This window comes from Stenella coeruleoalba, assembly GCF_951394435.1.
Source record: "Stenella coeruleoalba genome assembly, chromosome: 1".
Classification (NCBI taxonomy): Eukaryota; Metazoa; Chordata; class Mammalia; order Artiodactyla; family Delphinidae; genus Stenella; species Stenella coeruleoalba.
The window spans coordinates 125,237,400-125,255,451 of record NC_137169.1 but is presented as its reverse complement, the minus strand read 5'-3'; the positions used below and the strand labels follow the sequence as shown (position 1 = coordinate 125,255,451).

General features: G+C 61.8%; 1 protein-coding gene across 2 annotated transcripts; it reads right to left on the bottom strand.

Annotated features, from left to right (window-relative positions):
• Positions 1 to 402: 402 nt before the first annotated feature.
• On the bottom strand, positions 403 to 16,388 carry TMEM9 (transmembrane protein 9). 2 transcript variants are annotated; one of them, XM_079921847.1, is made up of 6 exons: positions 16,351 to 16,388; positions 15,807 to 15,908; positions 14,686 to 14,777; positions 10,721 to 10,829; positions 8,632 to 8,763; positions 403 to 3,658 (listed from the first exon to the last, which is right to left on the bottom strand). In XM_079921847.1, the coding sequence occupies exons 2-6, from the start codon at positions 15,870 to 15,872 to the stop codon at positions 3,512 to 3,514; spliced, it is 546 nt and encodes a 181-aa protein (XP_079777973.1). In that variant the 5' UTR covers positions 15,873 to 15,908; positions 16,351 to 16,388; the 3' UTR covers positions 403 to 3,511. The 2 variants fall into 2 exon arrangements, with proteins under 2 accessions (XP_079777973.1, XP_079777972.1); XM_079921846.1 differs by lacking the exon at positions 16,351 to 16,388 and having other exon boundaries at positions 15,807 to 16,335.
• Positions 16,389 to 18,052: the final 1,664 nt, after the last annotated feature.

Genomic DNA, 18,052 nt, shown 5'->3' with positions numbered 1-18,052 from the left:
TGAGGCGTGGCCAAAAACAAACAAAATAACCCCTCCGGCCACAGGCCGCGGGGAGCCCTGGAGGGTCTTGAAGGAGTGAAGTGATGTGATCGGAGTAATGCGAGCTCCCCGGTGCTCCCCACGAGAACCCCAGGAGAAATAATGAACTGGGCGGTGGTTGTCGGGCAGAGGGGAGGAAACAGGTGCCCCAGCTGCCAGGACTTCGTGAGTGACCGGAAGTGGGGCCTGCAGCCCAGGAGACTCAAGTCTCCAACGAGCCCCTGGTTTCCGGCTTGAGCACCTTGGCGACTGGTGGCACCACCGACGCAGATAAAGGAACTAAAAGCAGCCGATTTCCAGGCAAGGATGCGTTTATTTTTGGACGTGCTGCTTTTGACAGGCTCTGTGGGCCCCAGCGGGGAGGGTCCGGCTGAGAGCCAGGTAGATCTGGAGCTGGGGGTCAGGTCTGGGCTAGAGTCGGAGATTCTAGAATTAACGTCAGGAAACCACCCGAGAGAAAAGCCTCGGAGAAAACTGCCACGTTAAATTGTACATTGAGCTGAGCGGTCTGAGCAGGGAGGCCCGGGAAGCCGCATATCTGGGGAGCAGGATCCAGTGTCGGCGCAGCGTTAAGGGCTGGGAGGGCGCGAGCCGAGGACGCGCTCTGGGTCCAGCAGTTACACTCACCAGCACCTCCACCTGTGGAGGGCTCGGGGGAGGGACTGAGTGGGGACAGGGAAGGGACCCCCATAGCCAGAGCTGAGCATGGAGCCCACAGATGGCCCTTTCAGGACGGGAGACTTGAGTGTGTTGATAGGCTGGACGGCACCGGGCAACAGGACGAGCTTGGAGGTGATGGCGGTCCCAGGGAGAAGGGACGGGTGGGTTGGCCTGGAACAGGAAGCAACCTCCAAGGTCAAAGCAGTCAAGATCAATAGGAAGGAAAATTGCAGGTGGGGTGAGGAAATTGTGAGATCACCCCTGACGGCCTTGCTTTTCCCCAAGCAGTGAGGCAAGATTTCCCACGTTAGGGAGAAGGGGACAGAAACACAGGAAGCTTGCCTAGGGTCAATGCCAAATGCAGCGGCGGGGGCAGCGGGAGGGCGCTGGGAACGGGACAGGCTGGGCTGGAGACCCGTGGTTGGGGATTCGCAGGGTTAAGAATGACGCAAGGAAGCCAGAGAATGAAAGAGCTGGTCCGGGTTAGGGGTGGAGGGGGGAGCTCAGGAGCGGGACGGCCCCTCGCTCCCCGTTCCCCGCACGTGTCGCTTGACCAATTCCAAGGCTCGGTCCCCAGGGCCAAACCCAACAAGTTCTTCCCAGGTGGGAACAGACCCTTGCAGAACAGTGTGGCTGTTTGATGGGAGACAAACAGGACTTCTGAACACAACACAAGCACTTCTTTCTCAGGTGAGGCGGGGAACAGCTCCTCTGGCCTCTGCTGCGCTGGCCGCAGGGACCCTGCTCCGAGGTCACCGAGGCACACCGGGAGTAGTTGTCCGAAACCAGCGTGTGTGCGAAGTCAAAGCACATCGAGAGGCTAGTTACTGGCTGAGTCCTTAAGACACTGAAGAATCATTCCTAACCTTTTACGTTAATTTATTTTCACATACTGGGCTTATTTACAGATAACAACAGCTACCTGCTACAGACCAGATCCTTAAGACTACCCGACGGGTCAGATCACCTGCAGGACTCAACCAACACGCAGAGAAACAACAGCACTCGAGGTCTCCCCTGGGCAGTGTGGCTTAGAGGAGTACCTGGCAATCTGAGACACCAAGTCCTGGACTGGTGATTGATAAGCCGACACACCCATCTACCCACTGTTGGAAAGCATCCCCATCGTGGAAGAACTCGCGGCCCACCGAGGCCTCTGAAGCAGCGGGCGGCCTGCCCGGCACCAAGCGTACGCTGGGCAAACGAGGGCGGAGGCGCAGCCGGCACCGTGTCCTCTGCGCGGCCACCTGCGGCCCACGTACCTCCCGCTAACCCGCCGCAAGCCTCACGCTGGCCCAGGACCCGTCAACCTCGCCCCTCCACTGTGTCCCTCGCTCACTTCCAATGCCAACCCCAAGTCTCTGCTCCTCCGGAGCCCCGCCCGTGCCCTTCAGTACCTGTACATGGCTCTGAACTTGGGCACATCTTTGCAAACTGAAATGCCCACCCCACCAAGACCCTGGCTCAGGGCTCCACAAGGAGCCTTCTCGACACGTTGACTTGGACAAACCCTGCGGGAAGAAATTCCATCAGACGCAGCTGGGCCGCCAAGCCCGTTTCTGCCTGGGTCCCGGACGCACCCCTGCCACACTTCCGGGACGGACGGATGGACGTGACTCAGCCCTGGCGGCCCCTGGAAGCTTCTCCTGGCAGCACCCTTCCCCTGGCTGCCCCCACCCCTGAGTACCTGCTGGTTTTCATTTGGGGAAACATACGGGCTTTTCAGTGAGCGCCACGTACTGTATCTGTAAGATACTGCCACCAGACACTGTTCAGAGTCTCAGGGGGCTCTCCCACAAAGGTGGAACACAAACTCAGGGTAGTTCCTAAGGGCCAGTTCACCCACTGCCCCCTGCAGGGAATGGAGCCTGAAAGGAGCAGCGACCCCGCCCAGGCCCCCCGTGGGCTCCGTCCGCCACAGCCACCTGGACTGTGCGGGCCCTGCCTCTCTGCCCGGACCCCTCAAGGACAATGCTCCTGTCCCCTCTCTGGGTCCACTTGTGAAACACTCGTAGTCCTTGAAGTCTCTTGAGATCCACAAAGTGAGACAAGACAATTTCAGGAGGCTTCCTTGATTTACAGGTAACAGAAGGATGACATTCCTCTCCATGCACTGGTACAATGAAATTCAGGGACAAGTGTCAATCTGTGGATAGGAGCCCAGGTGCTCAGAGCCACCACTCGGCCTCGGGGTCCTGTGGTCCCACCAACGGCTCAGCAATTGCAGACCGGGGCGGGAGGTGGGGGGGGCACTGCCTGGCTTCCGAAGTGGGAGCGGGGGCCAGGAGGCAGAGCGAGCAGGGTCCTTGGTTCTCCCTGCATTGATGGGAGAAGAGGAAGGGGGAGAGAAGCCGGAACAGCGTCCAGGTGTGCCCTGAGGACGACGGCCGCGCTGTGGCATCAGCCTTCCCAGCAGAGCCGTCCCGAGGGCTGGAGTGAGGCCGGGCCAGGGCCGAGGAGTCGGGCCGGGAGGAAGCCGGCCGTGCCTTCCTGTCCCACACTCAGCTCCTGATGACCGAGCTCCCAAGGTCTGGAGCCGGGAGGGTGGCGAGGAGGGAGAAAGGTGACAGGGTCGCTCCAGTCCCGAGGCCCCCAGCCCTCCCCGCCGAAGACCACCTGTGCAGGCAAACCGAGACCATGGGCCCAGTGCTCTTCCTAGATTATGCAGCTGAGCACATGTCAAAACAGAGAGAGAAGGAAAAACGCCCCGGGCTTTAAGGGGGAGACCCGGAGGGCAGCACTGAGTGGGGAGAGTGGCCAGCTCCGTGTGGCCTCCGGCCCTGCCCTGACCGTGGCCCGGCGGCACTGCTGCCTAGCTGAGCATCTTGTGCCGATCGAAGACTGTCTTCCGCTGTTCCTGCACCTGCAGCTTCCACCGCTGCTGCGCTCCCTCCACGCGCTCCAGGACTGTGTTCGCCCGGGGCCCGGAGAAGGTGGCAGCCGCCACAGAGCGCGCGTCCTGTTGCGGGAAGAAGAAGAGGCTTGGCACCGCGAGCCGGGCGGTCTCAAACGCCTGACATGGAAAACAGTGCCAGGAGAGCGACCCCAAAGGCCTCCCCGAGGGCCCATCCAGCACAGGGCGCCTGCGGCTGCAGGATGGGCAGGGGCTGGGAAGCGGGGGCTCTGGTCAGGCCCGGCCGCGCCCCAGACTCACTCCTGACCCTCGAGAGGAGCGTGGAGGGTCAGCAGAGAGGACGCGATGACCCTGTCGTTCGAGGAGAGGCACCACGTGCCCCCAAGGCTGGTAGCGGACTGCAGAACCCCTCGGCCCTGCCGGCCACGGCCAGGACAGCGGGGAGACCCCCAGGACCTGCTGGGCCGGGCCTGGGACCCCAGCTCACTCCCCAAAGGACAGTGTCTGCAGGGTGGAGCTGGGAGCTCGCCCTTCGTGCCCATTCCAGAGCCAGAGCCGCTACGGCCGCCCTCCCCGCTCTGCCCCATTCCCCCGCCCTCAGAACTGCCGCTGTCGTCAAAGGCAGCATCTCCCCCTAATTACCACTTTTCTGCCTCTGAAGCTCCAGAGCCCATGCATTTCCTGCAGGACCTGAACCTGATCTCTGGGGGGAACTGGAGCCAAGGGCCAGGCCCACAGCCCGGGGGATTTCCTCCCCAGCTCTCCCTTGCCTCTCATCTCGTGCCACACACCTCTTAAGGGATTAGCACACCTCTCTAAGCCCAGGGCCGCCCAGCAACTGCAACTCTGCTTCCAATGCCCCGAGCTGGCACAGCTTCTGTCGCCATGCAGCTGCCAGGCTGGGGAGGTAGGGGCGGGGGATGGGGGCGGCGGGCGGTGAGGCTGGCAGGTCGTCAGTGCCGCCCAGAGCTCTGCCCAGGGTGAGTGAGAGACGGACGCTGCCCCCAGGGAGCCCTCGGCCCGGGACCCCGAGGGAGCCCGCTCTGCCAGGCTGGACGAGGACCACGGCAGCACCTCAGGGGCAGGTGCCGGCGCAGCAGAGTCGAAGCCAGGACCCCGGGCTCTACAGCTGCCCCCTTCTCCCGGCCTCGGCCACTTAGCGGCTGTGTGGCCCCGACAAGCCACTTGACTTCCCCAAGCTTCAACTTCGTAAACCCGGTCTTCTCAGGCTTTTCTAAACACACACACAGACACACACATGCGCACACACAACACTCAGCACGACGCCCCCTGACGCCCTCTACCCTGCTCCATCTCAGTTTCCAGTGCTGGTCATGACTCAGGACCTCGTGGGTGGCGCCCCACACCCTGACACACGGTTTATGCCCAGGAGCGGGGTACGGCAAGGTTACATACAGTAACACGTGTAACGTCCTCAGCACACTGCTGTCCAGCGGGAGCCCGCGGGGTGCTCAGTTTCCTTCCTCCCCAGCAGTTCACGGTGGGAAGATGACTGGCATCACACCCGGCTCTGCACCTGGGCTCTGACCTGGAGCACGACCCTGGCTGACGCCCTGTCCTCTGAACCTGCTTCCCACCCACGGATGGAGCCTGCAGGAGCGTCTTCTCGGGGACGGTGGGCGCACAGCGTTCAGCGGTGCCTGGCAGATCACAGGCGCTCAATTCACAGCAACTGTCAGTGTGAGACCCACTCCCGGAGCCCCCAGGCAGGAGGGGGGACCTGCCCTTGAAAGGTCACCGGTGTCGCTACTTTTCAGATCGTCCCTTCCCGGTTCAGGACCAGCCTCTGCGTGGCCGTCGAGGTGAGGGGGCACTGGAGACCCCCGTGGGAGGCTGTCGGCCCCCCAGGACCGAGCTCTCCCGGCTCCGGGGCTTCTCTCCCCGCCGGCCTGCCCACACTCTCGTCCTCCTGGGAGCCTGGGGGCAGGCCTGGTGGGGCGGAAAAGCGCCTCTCCTGTCCCATCGGGAGAGTGTCTGGAGGGAAAGCAGAGGGAGCCTAGAGCAGCGCGTGAAGGAACAGCTGGAATTCACCGCATTTCCACAGGACCACTTGTTTTTCCTTCATGTAAAGTCTTGGCAAACAGGTCCTAAGCCGGGAAAGCTGCGGCTGAGAGGCTCTGCGCTTCCACCAATAGTCTGATTAACGGGTATTAGAGACGCCACGCCTGTCCTAGAAACGCTCAGAGCGGGGCCTGGTCCTCACCCGCTCTGCCACAGGAGAGATGCTACCACTTCCAACCCTCTTACCCCCCGAGCTGGCCTCTGGGCAGCGAGGGCAGGAGGGGGAGCCCTGCCGACCAGGAGGGAGGCGCCTGCCACCGGGGCTGGACGGGCCTGAGGATGAGCGGCCCTGGGCGCCGGGCGCTCTCTGTGCTGCACCTGGATTATCCCCAGGCTCACGAGACCGGCTCATGGGCCACGGGACTCTCACCTGTGGCTCTGCCGCCCAAGGTCACACAGGACTGGGACCCGTGTCTCCCGAGCCCCACATTCAAGCCCTCTGGCCTGGCCTCCCTGCCCCCGGCCTCTGGCCCCGCCATCCCTCAGCCTTCCTGCCTGCAGCGAGGGCGGCCCTTCAGGTCAGGGCCCCACGGCATCACAGCAACCACGCTGAGACAGGAGCTCAGACTTGGAAAACTAACCAAAGGGTTAAACACCAGGACAGCGAGTGCAGAGCTGGGACTCCGGCCCAGGATCACAATCCCAATGCCACGCTGCTAACGGCTGGGCCACGAGGTCCTGACGGCCGTTCTAGAGACGTCCGCCAGCCCTGCCCTTCCTCGTCCCCCTTCCTGCTCTGGGCTCAGGGGGACGAGGGCCCTGTTCCTCTTGGGCTCCTCACCGCCCTGGGAAGGGAGGGTGCCCGGCTGCCATCACTCCTGCACACCCCTCTCTCCCGCACTCCCGCCCAGTGGGCTGTGGTCTCGGAGGACCCTGCAGAGCTGAGGCCCACAGACACCCACAGCCTTGTAGGACCCTTTCCTTCTCTCTCTTCAAAAGGGGCCAAACCTACACATCTAGCACAGCTCTGTTTGCCGTTTCTGCCCCGGCAGAAAGGCTGGCTTCCTCCTTTCAAAGGGCGTCTGAGCCGGGGGATTAGTCCTGATGCTGCTGGAATCAGGAAAGGCAGCGCCCCGCACCGGGGGCCCACCGGGCCGGCTGGCACCTTCAGAGGGAGCGGGGCTTTCATCTCCTCAGCGCGGTGGGCCAGGCCCCCTTCCTCTCTGTCCTCGAGCCCCAGGGCAGGAGCTCCCGGCTACAGGAATGGGGGGACGACCCAAAGGGCCCCCATGCTGGGATGCGATCGACCCCCCGACTCCTGGGGTGTGGAGGGGAGCCTTCTCAAGGTCACTGGGTTGCACAGGCCTAGAGCCTGACTTTCTTCCGCTTGGGGTGAAAGCTAAGTCCCCCGCCCCGGGGGGGCCCCATCCCTCTGAAGGGAAATGCTCTTCAGAGCATTTCCAGAGATTCAGCTCAGCCAGGCAGGGCCTCCTCCCCTTGCCGGCCCCAGGCCCGGGCGCCACCGCGGTCTCCGCTCCACTCAGCTCCAGCGGCCCCAGCACTTAAGCGGCCCCGCCCCACCACGAAGAGCCCCGCTGCCAGGAAGCCTTCCCACACTAACACCCAGGAAAGGTCAGCCCCAGCTTCCCCTGCCCCTCCCGACAGCCTTCTATCCCGTATCCCTGACCGGGGGCTGTCCCCCTGAGGGCGGGCCCGAGGTCTGTGCATCTGTCTACACGGGCACCTGCAGGACCTGAGTACGTCAGGAGGAAGAGAAACAGGGACAGGGAGAGCCGGGGTGCCCAGGGCGGGGCCCATAAAGAGCCGTGCGGCTTGCCCTCCCTTCGGGCTCTGCAGCCAGGTGGCACGCATTCCGGGGAGGCCGCGGAGCCGTGTAATCATGGCCCATCTCTCAGCCGCTCCCCAGCCAGGGCTGCAATTACCGCACGCATCCCCTAATCACGGGGTACTCACCAGCGCCGCTCTGCCCCCAGCAGAGCCACTGTTACCGCGCGTTAATAACCAGGTAGGCGCGCGAGATTTCCTCCTGGGCAGAGAGACGACCCAACTGCCGGCGCCCCCATGCCCGCCTCCCAGCCCCAGCGCCACTGGCCGTGCGCGTGTCAGCAGGAGGCTGGGGGCACCCACCCCCGAGGGGCCATGGGGTCCAGGGACGGGCCAGGCCCCCTCCCTCCCTGGCCGTGTGCACGCCTGCCCCATGCGGCCGGCCGGGCAGCTTCACGCTGAGGTCTGAGCCCCAGCCCCTCTTCTTGGCGGGAACCTGCCCTTCCCAGCTCCACCCGCTACGTGAGATGCTCTCAAGGGCGACAGCCGGCCGGCGCTGCAGCCTAAGCCTGGTGCTCTAGTGACCACTCACCCCTTCACCTCGCTCACCTGTGTCCCTGCAGGAAGAGTCCCTCTTACACGTGTTAACCTCCCGGCTGTGGTCCTTCCACCCCGGCTTTACGTAAACCAGGGTGAGGCCGAGCTCTCCGCACCTGCGCGCAGCTGGTCCCCAGGGCAGGAAGCGTCCTGAGCCCCACCTGCCCGCAGATGCCACCCTCTGGGGCACCCCTCCCCCCTCACTGCTGTCTCGGGCACACGTGGCGGCTGTGTAGGCCCGAGGGGGCGAGCTCGAGGGGCACAGGCCAGGAGCCCCTGACACCGTCACAGCTCTGCACGACACACACCACCTCTCACTCCCACAGAGCTGCCTGCGCCTCCTGTGTCCCACCCCGGGCTCCCCTGACTCTCCGGGTACACTCTCCAAGTCCACCGTCAGCCTGACACCAAGCTCTGAGCACCCACATGGGGCTGCCTGGCGGGCTCACTGGCCCTCTGCTAGGAATGCAGGGCGACAAGGAGGCTCCCCGACCCGTGCACTGAAGCTGCTGATGCCAATCAGGGAAAACTCAAGGCTGCCCCCGCTGAGGAGACACTGCGGTCCGGGTGACGCACAGGACACCACACGGGAGAGGAGCCACTGGAGCGCTGGGGGAGGGGAAGACCGCCCGCCGAGGCCCCAGGGACGCCGCGTTGGGCGGAGGGGCCGCTACCTCGTTCTCCTCCTCGTTGTGCAGCCGCTCAGTGTAGGCGTCCGGCTTTCGAATCAGAGGGTCCACCAGCATCAGGAAGGCCATGTAGAGCAGGAGGGCGCCCACCACCGACAGGTAGATGACGATGATGACCTGCGAGCGGAAGGGACCCAGCTTGCCCTGCGGGATGCCGCTCCCCTCCCTTGCAGTCTGTCTTCACCGGGCAGTGTGGCCCCGGGTGCTGCCTGCAGACAGGCCAGGAGACCGCGGGCGCGGAGAACGACCCACCCCACCTTTGCTGACTGTGCCCTCGGTGGTCGGGACCCCACAAGAGCCACCAGTTCTCTGGCAGCACAAAGATGACAGATGAGGCGCCCCCAGGAGTGGAGAGCGGGGAGGGGAATCTGCCCGGCCAGACGGGGGCAGGGGGAGCGCCCGTCAGAGCGGGGAGAACCGAGCCCTGCTGAGGGCAGCACAGGGTGACGGGGTGGGAGCTTCAGTCCCAAGAGGGCGAGTCACCTTCAGGGGACAGAGGGGACAGGCCGCAGCCACAGACACCCCCCCCCCCCACCGTCAGTCACAGCAGGAGGTGAGGCTGGGGCAGAATTACAGGCCTGGAGAGCCTCCCAAGCTGCAGTCATTTTTGTTTTACAGGAAAAACAGAGTCAAGGAAGCTAATGAGATGTTTCCCAGTGTGGGTACTCCGGGCACCTTAGGCAGGACTCCCCAGGACACTGCCCTCCACGGTCAGTAACACACCACGGTTACTGGGGCCACAGTCCATCTCCAAATGTCCCCCAGGGGCTGACACTCACCTGATGCAGAGCCCCCCAGGCCACGCCATCACCCTCAGTCCCAAGAATACCAAGTGGTGGATGTGCCTGGAACCCAGATTTGCCGTGACCGCAACTCCTAAGCCTCTTCTGCTCCCCAACTGCCATCTGTCGCTGGCGACCCTAGCCCCGTGTCTACGCTGTGACGGGAGCCGAGCTTAGTCCACAGCCAAGTCCAGCTGGACCACACGCCTCCCTGACTGGGGCATGTTCAGCCAGGGTGAAGGATCAGAACTCTTGCCTGTACCCCAGGAAGTGGGGGGGGCTGAAGCTGGAGGGGGTTCTCTCTGGTCTCTTAGCAAGGACTACAGGGAAACTGGGGAATTAAGATGTATCTGATGAGGTCCCCACGTCAGGAAGTCCCTTCCAATCTAAGGTCTTGGGGACCTGGTCCCCCAAGCGTGGGGCCAGTGGATAAGCTCAGAGGAGAAGGGGTGATGATAGGGAGGGTGGACAGGCAACCGTCTCCACGTCAGAGGGGACAGGATGGGCACCATGGGCCAGGCAGGGAGGGCAGCGGTGAGGACCACTTCCCCTTCAAAAGAACCTTGAAAGGGAAGCCCGAGGGCAGGCTCAGGGCTGCTGCCAAATTCCTGCGGGTTCTTTCCTGATGCTATTTCCAGACCCTTCACCAGACACGCAGAAATAAGCTTAAGAGCTGGACCAGGAGAGGCTTCTGTTGGAAATCCGCAAGCACGGCCAGGCTCGCCCTGGTTGGGGTGTGGTGGTGCTGGAGGCTCGTCTGCCTGGAGAGGACCAGGGACCAGGCCTCTCCATGTCCTCACTGTGTGTTGGTGGCCACTCCACCACCTCCCCTGAATTCACTGATGCCCATGAGAATGGGGTTCAGGGGAAGCAATGGGGGCGTCTGATGGCCATCCTGCCAGGCCCGCAGCTCTGGAAGCTTAACTAGACTGCAGGCTCCGGAGGGCGGGCTACCTCCGCTCCATCATCCCTTACGGTGCCCGGGACACAGCAGGAGCCCCGGAAATGTCTACTGAACAAACGGAAGGCGAGAAGGGAGAGGAAGACGGGAAGCGTGGGGGAAGGGGTCTCAGCCCCCCTCCCAGGTACCCCCGCGAGTGTGATGGCGTCAGAGGGGAGAGCGCCCCCAAGCGGGGTGGGAAAGAGGTCCCTGGGTTGCGACCAGGCCAGCCTCGAGCCAGCCCCCCAGCCCCGAGCAACGCTGCAGAAGCAAACAGGACAGGACGGAGGGCGGGGCGGGGCCACGCAGGCCCCCCAGGAAGAGGGGGCGGGGCGGGGCGGCCGCCGGGCACCTTGATGGTGGTGGTGCTGCGCTCCTCGTACTTGCACTCGCACAGCAGGCAGTAGGCCTCCACGTCGTGGCCGGGCACCGGCATGGGCTCCACCACGTGCAGGCAGTTGCTGCAACAGACAGAGGGCTGTGGGGGCAGCCGGGGGGCTCCCCAGGGAGGGGAGGGTCTCTGAGGGGTCAGGCTGGCGGAACCCCTTTCCCAACCCACAGCCTCTCGAGGCCCTGGCCCTCCGCGACTCACTGGGTGAGTGTCCCAGCGGCACAGACTCCACCCCCACCCCACCCCAGTCCCTCGGGTCCAGGGTCTGTCCCCGTGGCAGGCAGCGCCTCCGCCAGGCCTCCTCTGACCCACGGATCCACCACAAGCCAGTGACTGCCGTCTTCAACATCTCTGAACCCCACTTCCCTATCCCCTCCCACTGCTGTCTCTCAGCCGGGCCCTCCCACCAGGAGCCTGGTGCCCTGGGCCCGAGCTCCTCTGGGAGCTGCACCTCTGGGAGCTGCACCTCTGGGAGCTGCAGGGGTGGCGCCGGATGACCCTCCAGGCCCTTCCAGCTCTGGCCCGGGCTGTCCCAGGGGCCCTGAGGCTCAGGCGGGGTTTCTGGCAGAGGCGCCAACAGCGTGGGCTGGCATGTCCTCCACAAGCCTCTGCTCCCCCTAAAAGTCCGTATGTGGAGGGTGTGATTTGACCTGAACCTCTGATGACCCCACTTCCAGCGCTGGGCACGTGGCTCCCTGCTGTAACTCAGCCCCTGCCCGGGGAGGGGCCGCCGGACAGGGCCAGGTCCACACCCAGCACTGGGGCATCACTCCTGGGGCCTCCCCTCTCCGGGGGCCTCTACCAGCCTCTGGGGGCCAGATTTCTCCCTGGGTCTGGAAGGTCACTCTGGTGCACCAGTGGGACGTGTGGGTTCCCCACAGGGATGTGTTCTCTCCCCAGAGAATCAGTGAAACCGTGACGTGTCCCTTTTTGGGGATCAGTGATAGCGCCGTAGGGGAGAGGGTTACCGGAGGGCAAGCTGGTCAAGTCTCCGCCTTCTGCAGGTGATGTGTGTAACTTCTCTGGGCCTCGGTGTCGTCATGGACACGTGAGGACATGTGTGTGTTTATCAGTGTCCTTCAAAATGCGCTCCCTGGGGCACCCCAGGGCCCTCTGTGCGGAGGGTGGGAGGGAGGGGCCACAGTCGCTCTGCTCAGCGGGGGCCGTCCTGACTTCTACACAATGTGTTTCCAAAACAGATTTGTTTGAAGCCTGTATTTTTAGAAGTGTGAGAGACACCGCACTAGCCAGCTCTGGGACTGTCTCTCTAGTGCACTCCTCGGGAGCTCCACCATCAGGGAGAAGGTGTCGGGGTTTCTGCCCCTCACAGGCACGAGGACCCCCAGCATGAGACGGCAGAGCGCCTGCAACACGGGAACGTGGCCTGTGCCGCTCAGACACCCTGGCTTCACACCCCTCCACCAGGGGAGGGCCCAGGTGTCCTCCTCGCAGTGGAGGGACCATGCGGAAGCGGCCTGAGGACACACCTGGTCTCCTCTGGCCCTGGCCTGAGGTCTAGGATCACAGGGTCAGGCCCCACCCCTCCCCTGCAGGGCTCCAGGCAGCCTGCGATGCCTCCCCTCCCTGACAGGCCAGGGTCACTGGGTCCCAGAACCCTGGGGTGTATATCCCAGCCTCAGGTTCCACCCACCAGCCTTCGTGGAACTGTTCCTCAGGCAGCCCCCTAATGCTGCCTTCCCAGGGGAAGGAGATAAGCCACAGCCTGAGAGGTCCAGGTAGGACTCCATCCTCCGTGGCATCCACGCTTGGCTTGGGGCCTTACTCTGGCCCCAGTGCAGAGACAGTGCTGGTACAATGTGGGGGTGCCTGAGGGATGTAGCTGGTGTCGGGCTGAGACAATCTAGTCGTTTATTCCTGACGCTATTTGAACTGTAACCACAAGATACAAGGAGGTCACAGGGGCTTCCCCAGGGCTCCAGGTCCTGGGGCTTTGTAACTCCATCAGGACGGGCAAAGACAGAAGGAAACTGGGGCTTCCCTCTTGGGCTGTGGCGTAAGTCGGCCTCTTCGTGGCCTCTAGCAAGGCATAACAATATACATTACTAATACTATCAGCCGACATTCATACGGCCTCACCATGTGCTGGGAACTGTTCTAAGTGCTATACTTACTTGTACATGCATTGCACAAGTGTGCGCAAGCCCACACACACACACACACACACACACACACACACACACACACTCTCTTATTTAATACTCAAAATACTGCCGCCGCTTTACAGATGAAGAAGCTGAATACACTGGGGATTAAGTAACTTGTTTCACAATGAACAAGGAGCAAAGCTAGACTGAAAGGCAGGCAGGGTCGATCCAGAGTCCGCATCTAACCAGACGGGTTCTCAGAAAAATCACACACTTGGAGCTGGACAGGTTCAAAACCCCTAAATGCTGCTCTGGACCAACTGCTTCACAATCACTTATTTAACAATCACTTATTTAAGAAAGAGCTTCTGCCATGCCCCAACCCCCATACTCACTGAATCAAGATCTTGGGCGGGGGGTGGGGGGTGGTGTCTAACATACGGCATGGTGACTATCGTTAACAATACGTGTTAACAATCATGTACACTTGAAGCTGCTAAGAGAGTAGATCTTAAATGTTCTACCACCCACACCTGCATGGTTACCCTGTGAGGCGATGGAGGTGGTGTCTAACCTTGTTCCACAATAGATACATGTATCAAATCACGTAACCTTATACAACGCCACGTCTGATTCATCGCAATAAAGCTGGGAAAAACAACAACAGAAAAGAACCCAAAAATCAGGGCGGACGGGGTGCTGGGACTCTGTATTTTCTCAAAGCCCACCTGGTGATCCTGACACCTGACCAAGTAGAGGCAACGCTGACCTGGGCTCCCCCGTGTGGCGTAACCGCTCCACGGGGACCAGATGCAGGTATCACCGCACCTGCGCTCAGAGCCCTCCGGGATGAGGCGCCCCTGCTCCTCAAACGGCCTGCACAGGAAACGCCCCCTCAACTCACTTCAATCTGGTTCCCTGGAGCTCTCCTCGCTGGCCCCAGTCCTACACCCAAGCCACACGGTGCGCCTCAGAGCACGCCAGCCCCTCTCCTGCCCTCTCAGCTGCGTGTGTCCCCAAGTCCTCTCCTTCTCAGACTATTATTCCTTAAACCGTTCTTTCCAGGAGAGCATGTTGAAACGTGCCTTCAACAAGCTGATGTCCTTTCTCTGAATGATTTTTTGATTACTTCTCTCTTTCTTGAAGTGAGGCATCCAGAATTCAAGACTCCAGGAGTATAATGTAAATTCTCTTTGGGCCTCAATCTCTGCAGCTATAAAATGGGGACACAACCCATCCCACTGCCTTACAAGGTGGTTAGACACTGGCATCAAATGACGCATGTAACAGAGCTTCGCCAAGCGCACGCAAGTAGGCGAAAGATCCCCCGGTATGTGGCTCTAATGTCTACCTCTCCCGCCTTCTCTGTTACCATTTTGCAGATATGAACAAACACCCACATCAAAGCAAATCAAAGAGCTTCCCTGGTGGCGCAGTGGTTGAGAGTCTGCCTGCCGATGCAGGGGACACGGGTTCGTGCCCCGGTGTGGGAAGATCCCACATGCCGCGGAGCGGCTGGGCCCGTGAGCCGTGGCCGCTGAGCCTGCGCGTCCGGAGCCTGTGCTCCGCAACGGGAGAGGCCACAACAGTGAGTCCCGCGTACCAAAAAAAAAGCAAATCAAAATCCACTCCTCTGACCAGGAACCCCTCAGCTGGAATTAAAGACACGCGGACCCTATTTCTAATCGGTTGTGTGACCAGGGACAAAACATTCCTTTGTAAGGTTCTCCATAGAAATGGGAGAGCAAGCTTATCCTCCAGGGGTCCGTGAACCCCACTCAACACCCACAACCTCAAGGGCCAGCCTGGGCAATGCCTTACCAGTCCTTCTGTGACACATTCTGGTTGTAAATGTGTCCACTGATGTTTCTATATGGTGGACAGATGCATTTGCACCGGATATCTTCAGAACTCTGCGAGAGAAAGCACATATCAGGAGGGCAGGGCCCCTGGGTTCAAGTTCTAGCAAGACTCTGCACTTTCAGTTCCCTGTTCCACAAGGTGACCATATGAACGCTCCTGACCTGCCCCCATGCCCAAGTTCAGCAGGAACGACTTCTGCAGGAAGGATGCTACGTCACAGGGTCCTCGAGAAACTGTCTGGGGGCGCGAATGATACTCACAGGCTACCCAGGGCTGCCACACCCAGGGCTGCCGCTCCCAGGTAGGGGGCTTGGGGGAGGAGCAAGCAAGGTGGCAGTCCTCTGCTCTGGGCCTCACACCTGTGTGTGTACCCGGGTCCAGAAGTCTTGGCGGCTGGCCTCTTTCCCCAACCCCACCTCCAACTTCCTAGGTTAGGATCAGGGAAGGAGAAGGCTGGGGTGAACCAGAAAAAGTGGACGCTTCCATGGAAACACTCAAGCAACCCCTCTGGAAGTTCTCCCTCCCTGGAATGGGTCAGAGACAACAACACAAAATTTGCATTCGAATTAGCATTCCCAGGAGGAAGTGGAAACAAACCGAGACTCAGTCCGATTCAAAGCCTCAGTGACCTTCATAATCTCGAATTCCAGAGACCTACCCAAACCCAGCTCCGGGCCATTACCCCTAAGGAATGGAAGTTACCTCGAGTCCCAGCTCGGGGGTGGGTCCCCTCCACCCAGAAACCTGCAATCTGTGCAGACTTCACACTCCTCACATTACGCCCACTCCTTGGGCTACTGGAAGCTCCGACTAGGGCAGTAGGCACCCAAGAGCAAAGCAAGAAGGTACTGAGAACTTAGACAACTTCCCCAAACACAGAACCCTGACCGGAATTCCACCTCCGGCGTGCCAGATCGAGACGCGTGCCCCGCAGACGCCCCCTCTCCTGGAGGCCTGCAGCCTAGGGCCGAGAGAACATGCACCGGCACGGCCCGAAGGGGAGTGAGGGGCCGGGCTGGAGCAGTAGCCCCCCCGGGATGCCGGGGCGCAGGCAGGGTGGTCGCGCATGGGAGCTGCACCTTGTTGGCTTGGGCTGGGAGCACCAGCAGACTTGCGACCACGGCCACCAAACACAGGAGCTTCATGCTTCTCAGACTTCCGGGGCCGGCAAGACCGCCCACCTGGAAGAGAAATACTGAGGCGGAGAAGGGGCGGGCGGCCACGCAGCACCCTCGGACCTGGAGCGAACCGCCCTGCTCGGGCATGGTAAGCGGGTGGGAGCTGGGCCCGGGGTCCTGGGCCTTCCAAGCCTGGTCCGCGAAGGCGCTTCCCTCTCCCCCAGGCCTCGACTTCCACAGCCCACCTGGCGCGCCGGGCCGCGGGGCCTCCTGGGCGGGGCCACGGGCCTCGGGTCCGCCGGACAAGGCCGGCCAGCGACCCCCATCTCGCGTTCCTCCGCCCTCCCTCATCACCGCCCGCAGCTCCTCCCGCTCCGGCCGAGGGAGAATCTGGGGCGCGAATTCTGGGAGCCCCAACCCCACAGCCAGGCCGCGGGCCCCGTACCCCAAGGCCCTCGCGACCCCCGCGACCCCCGCAGCCCTCCCCCACCGCACGCCTGCTAACCTGCGAACCCCGCCTTGGCAGCCCAGGACCTGGCCGGACCCGCCCCTCCAGCTTCTATTGGCTGCTGGGGATGTCGCCAAGGCAACAAGGCCCGCCTCCGCATGGGCGCCGAGGCTCCGCGCAAGGGAGAGGGAGGCATTTCTCAACCCTACCATACAGGAAAAGGGAGCGTCTGCAAGCGAACGAGAAGCTGGGAAGATGTGGCCTCCTTGCGGCCGCAGAATTCCACCGCCGAGCTCCCTCCTCCCTGTATTCAAAATCCAGGGTTTCGGAGCGGGCCTAAGCTGTTCAGTCTTGCCGTTTTATAGAGAAAGCACTTGATAAACAATAAGCTAGTAACAACAATAACGCTAAAAGCAGATCCACAATTTGGAGATGTTATCTGAGTCGCATCTTTGCTGCAGAGGGCGGCCCCACCTCTCCTCCCCCTCCCCGGCAGGAGGAGGAACCGGGGCGGCGAGGGGCGGGCTGGGCCCGTGAAGGATGCGCCCCGCAGCTCCCAGCCTGGTCCCCTGGTGCTGGTTCTGGACCCGGCAGATGGGGGCGGGATGTGCGGGGGGCGGGGGAGGTCCGGGCCGCTGAGGGGCAGGGGTGAGCTCGGTCCAGCTGCAAAGGAAAGAGAGAGGAGTCGTCCGAGTCTAGGGCACCGACCCTGGTGAAGACACCTGGGCTTTGGTCCCGCTCTGCCACTAAGCAGTGGTGTTACCTGGAAGACATCTCCCCTCTCCCGCCTCTGCTTCCTTGTGTGAAGGGAGTTGGTTGGATGCAAAGACCCTTCAGTCGATATTTTGGGATTCCGTTGTGGGGGGGGGGGGTACCGTGGATTGTGGTGGGCACTTCCTGTGGGGATCGTTGGGTCCCTCCTACTGATATGTGTCCCTCCCTGTACCCCCTCCGCCTGCAGAGTCCCTGCTTGCTGAATTGGGTAGATTTAAAATCCGCCAGCTGGAGGACCCACAGGAGGTACCACAGTGGCACACAGAGCTTGTGGGCTTTGGCCCTAGGCCAACCAGGGCACCAATCCTGGTTCCTCTCGTACTAGTTGTGAGAATTGGGGTGGTTGGCTTATCCTTTAGAGAGCCTCGGTTTCCACATCCATAAAATGGGGATAATATGACCTACTTTCAGGATATAACGAATCTATATGTGCAAAGCACCTGGAACAGTGGGGGCTCTGTCAATGGAGACCGTAGCTCATTCTGGAGGTCAGAGTGGCTGCTTTGGGGAACAGGCTGGGACAGAGAGAGGATGCCTGTCCCGTGGGGGCAGAAGGGACAGTTCAGGCACTGGAAAGGCACCCTCCCTCCCCCCCATACACCTCCTATGTGGCAGTGGAGACCTTCTTGGGGACAAAAGCAGAGGGCCGAGTCGGTCACCTTCAGCTCATGGTCCTCTGACACCTGACACTAAAGGTACCCAGTGCTGGTCTCACCATCTTTTTTTTTTTTTTTTTTTGCGGTACGCGGGCCTCTCACTGTTGTGGCCTCTCCCGTTGCGGAGCACAGGCTCCGGACGCGCAGGCTCAGCGGCCATGGCTCACGGGCCCAGCCGCTCCGCGGCATGTGGGATCCTCCCAGACCGGGGCACGGACCCGTGTCCCCTGCATTGGCAGGCGGACTCTCAACCACTACGCCACCAGGGAAGCCCTGGTCTCACCACCTTCACCACAAAATGGAAGCGAGGCCTCCCAGCTTCCTCCGTG

Bases quoted from the DNA above. Each gene is read 5' to 3' on its own strand.
- TMEM9 (XM_079921846.1), bottom strand. From the start codon at position 16,196: ATGAGGGAGGGCGGAGGAACGCGAGATGGGGGTCGCTGGCCGGCCTTG. The intron at 14,778-15,806 runs GTGCAGCTCCCA...TTTCTCTCGCAG, and splicing joins TCCCAGCCCAAGCCAACAAG to AGTTCTGAAGATATCCGGTG. The intron at 3,659-8,631 runs GTAGCGGCCCCT...TTCCCGCAACAG, and splicing joins ACAACGAGGAGGAGAACGAG to GACGCGCGCTCTGTGGCGGC.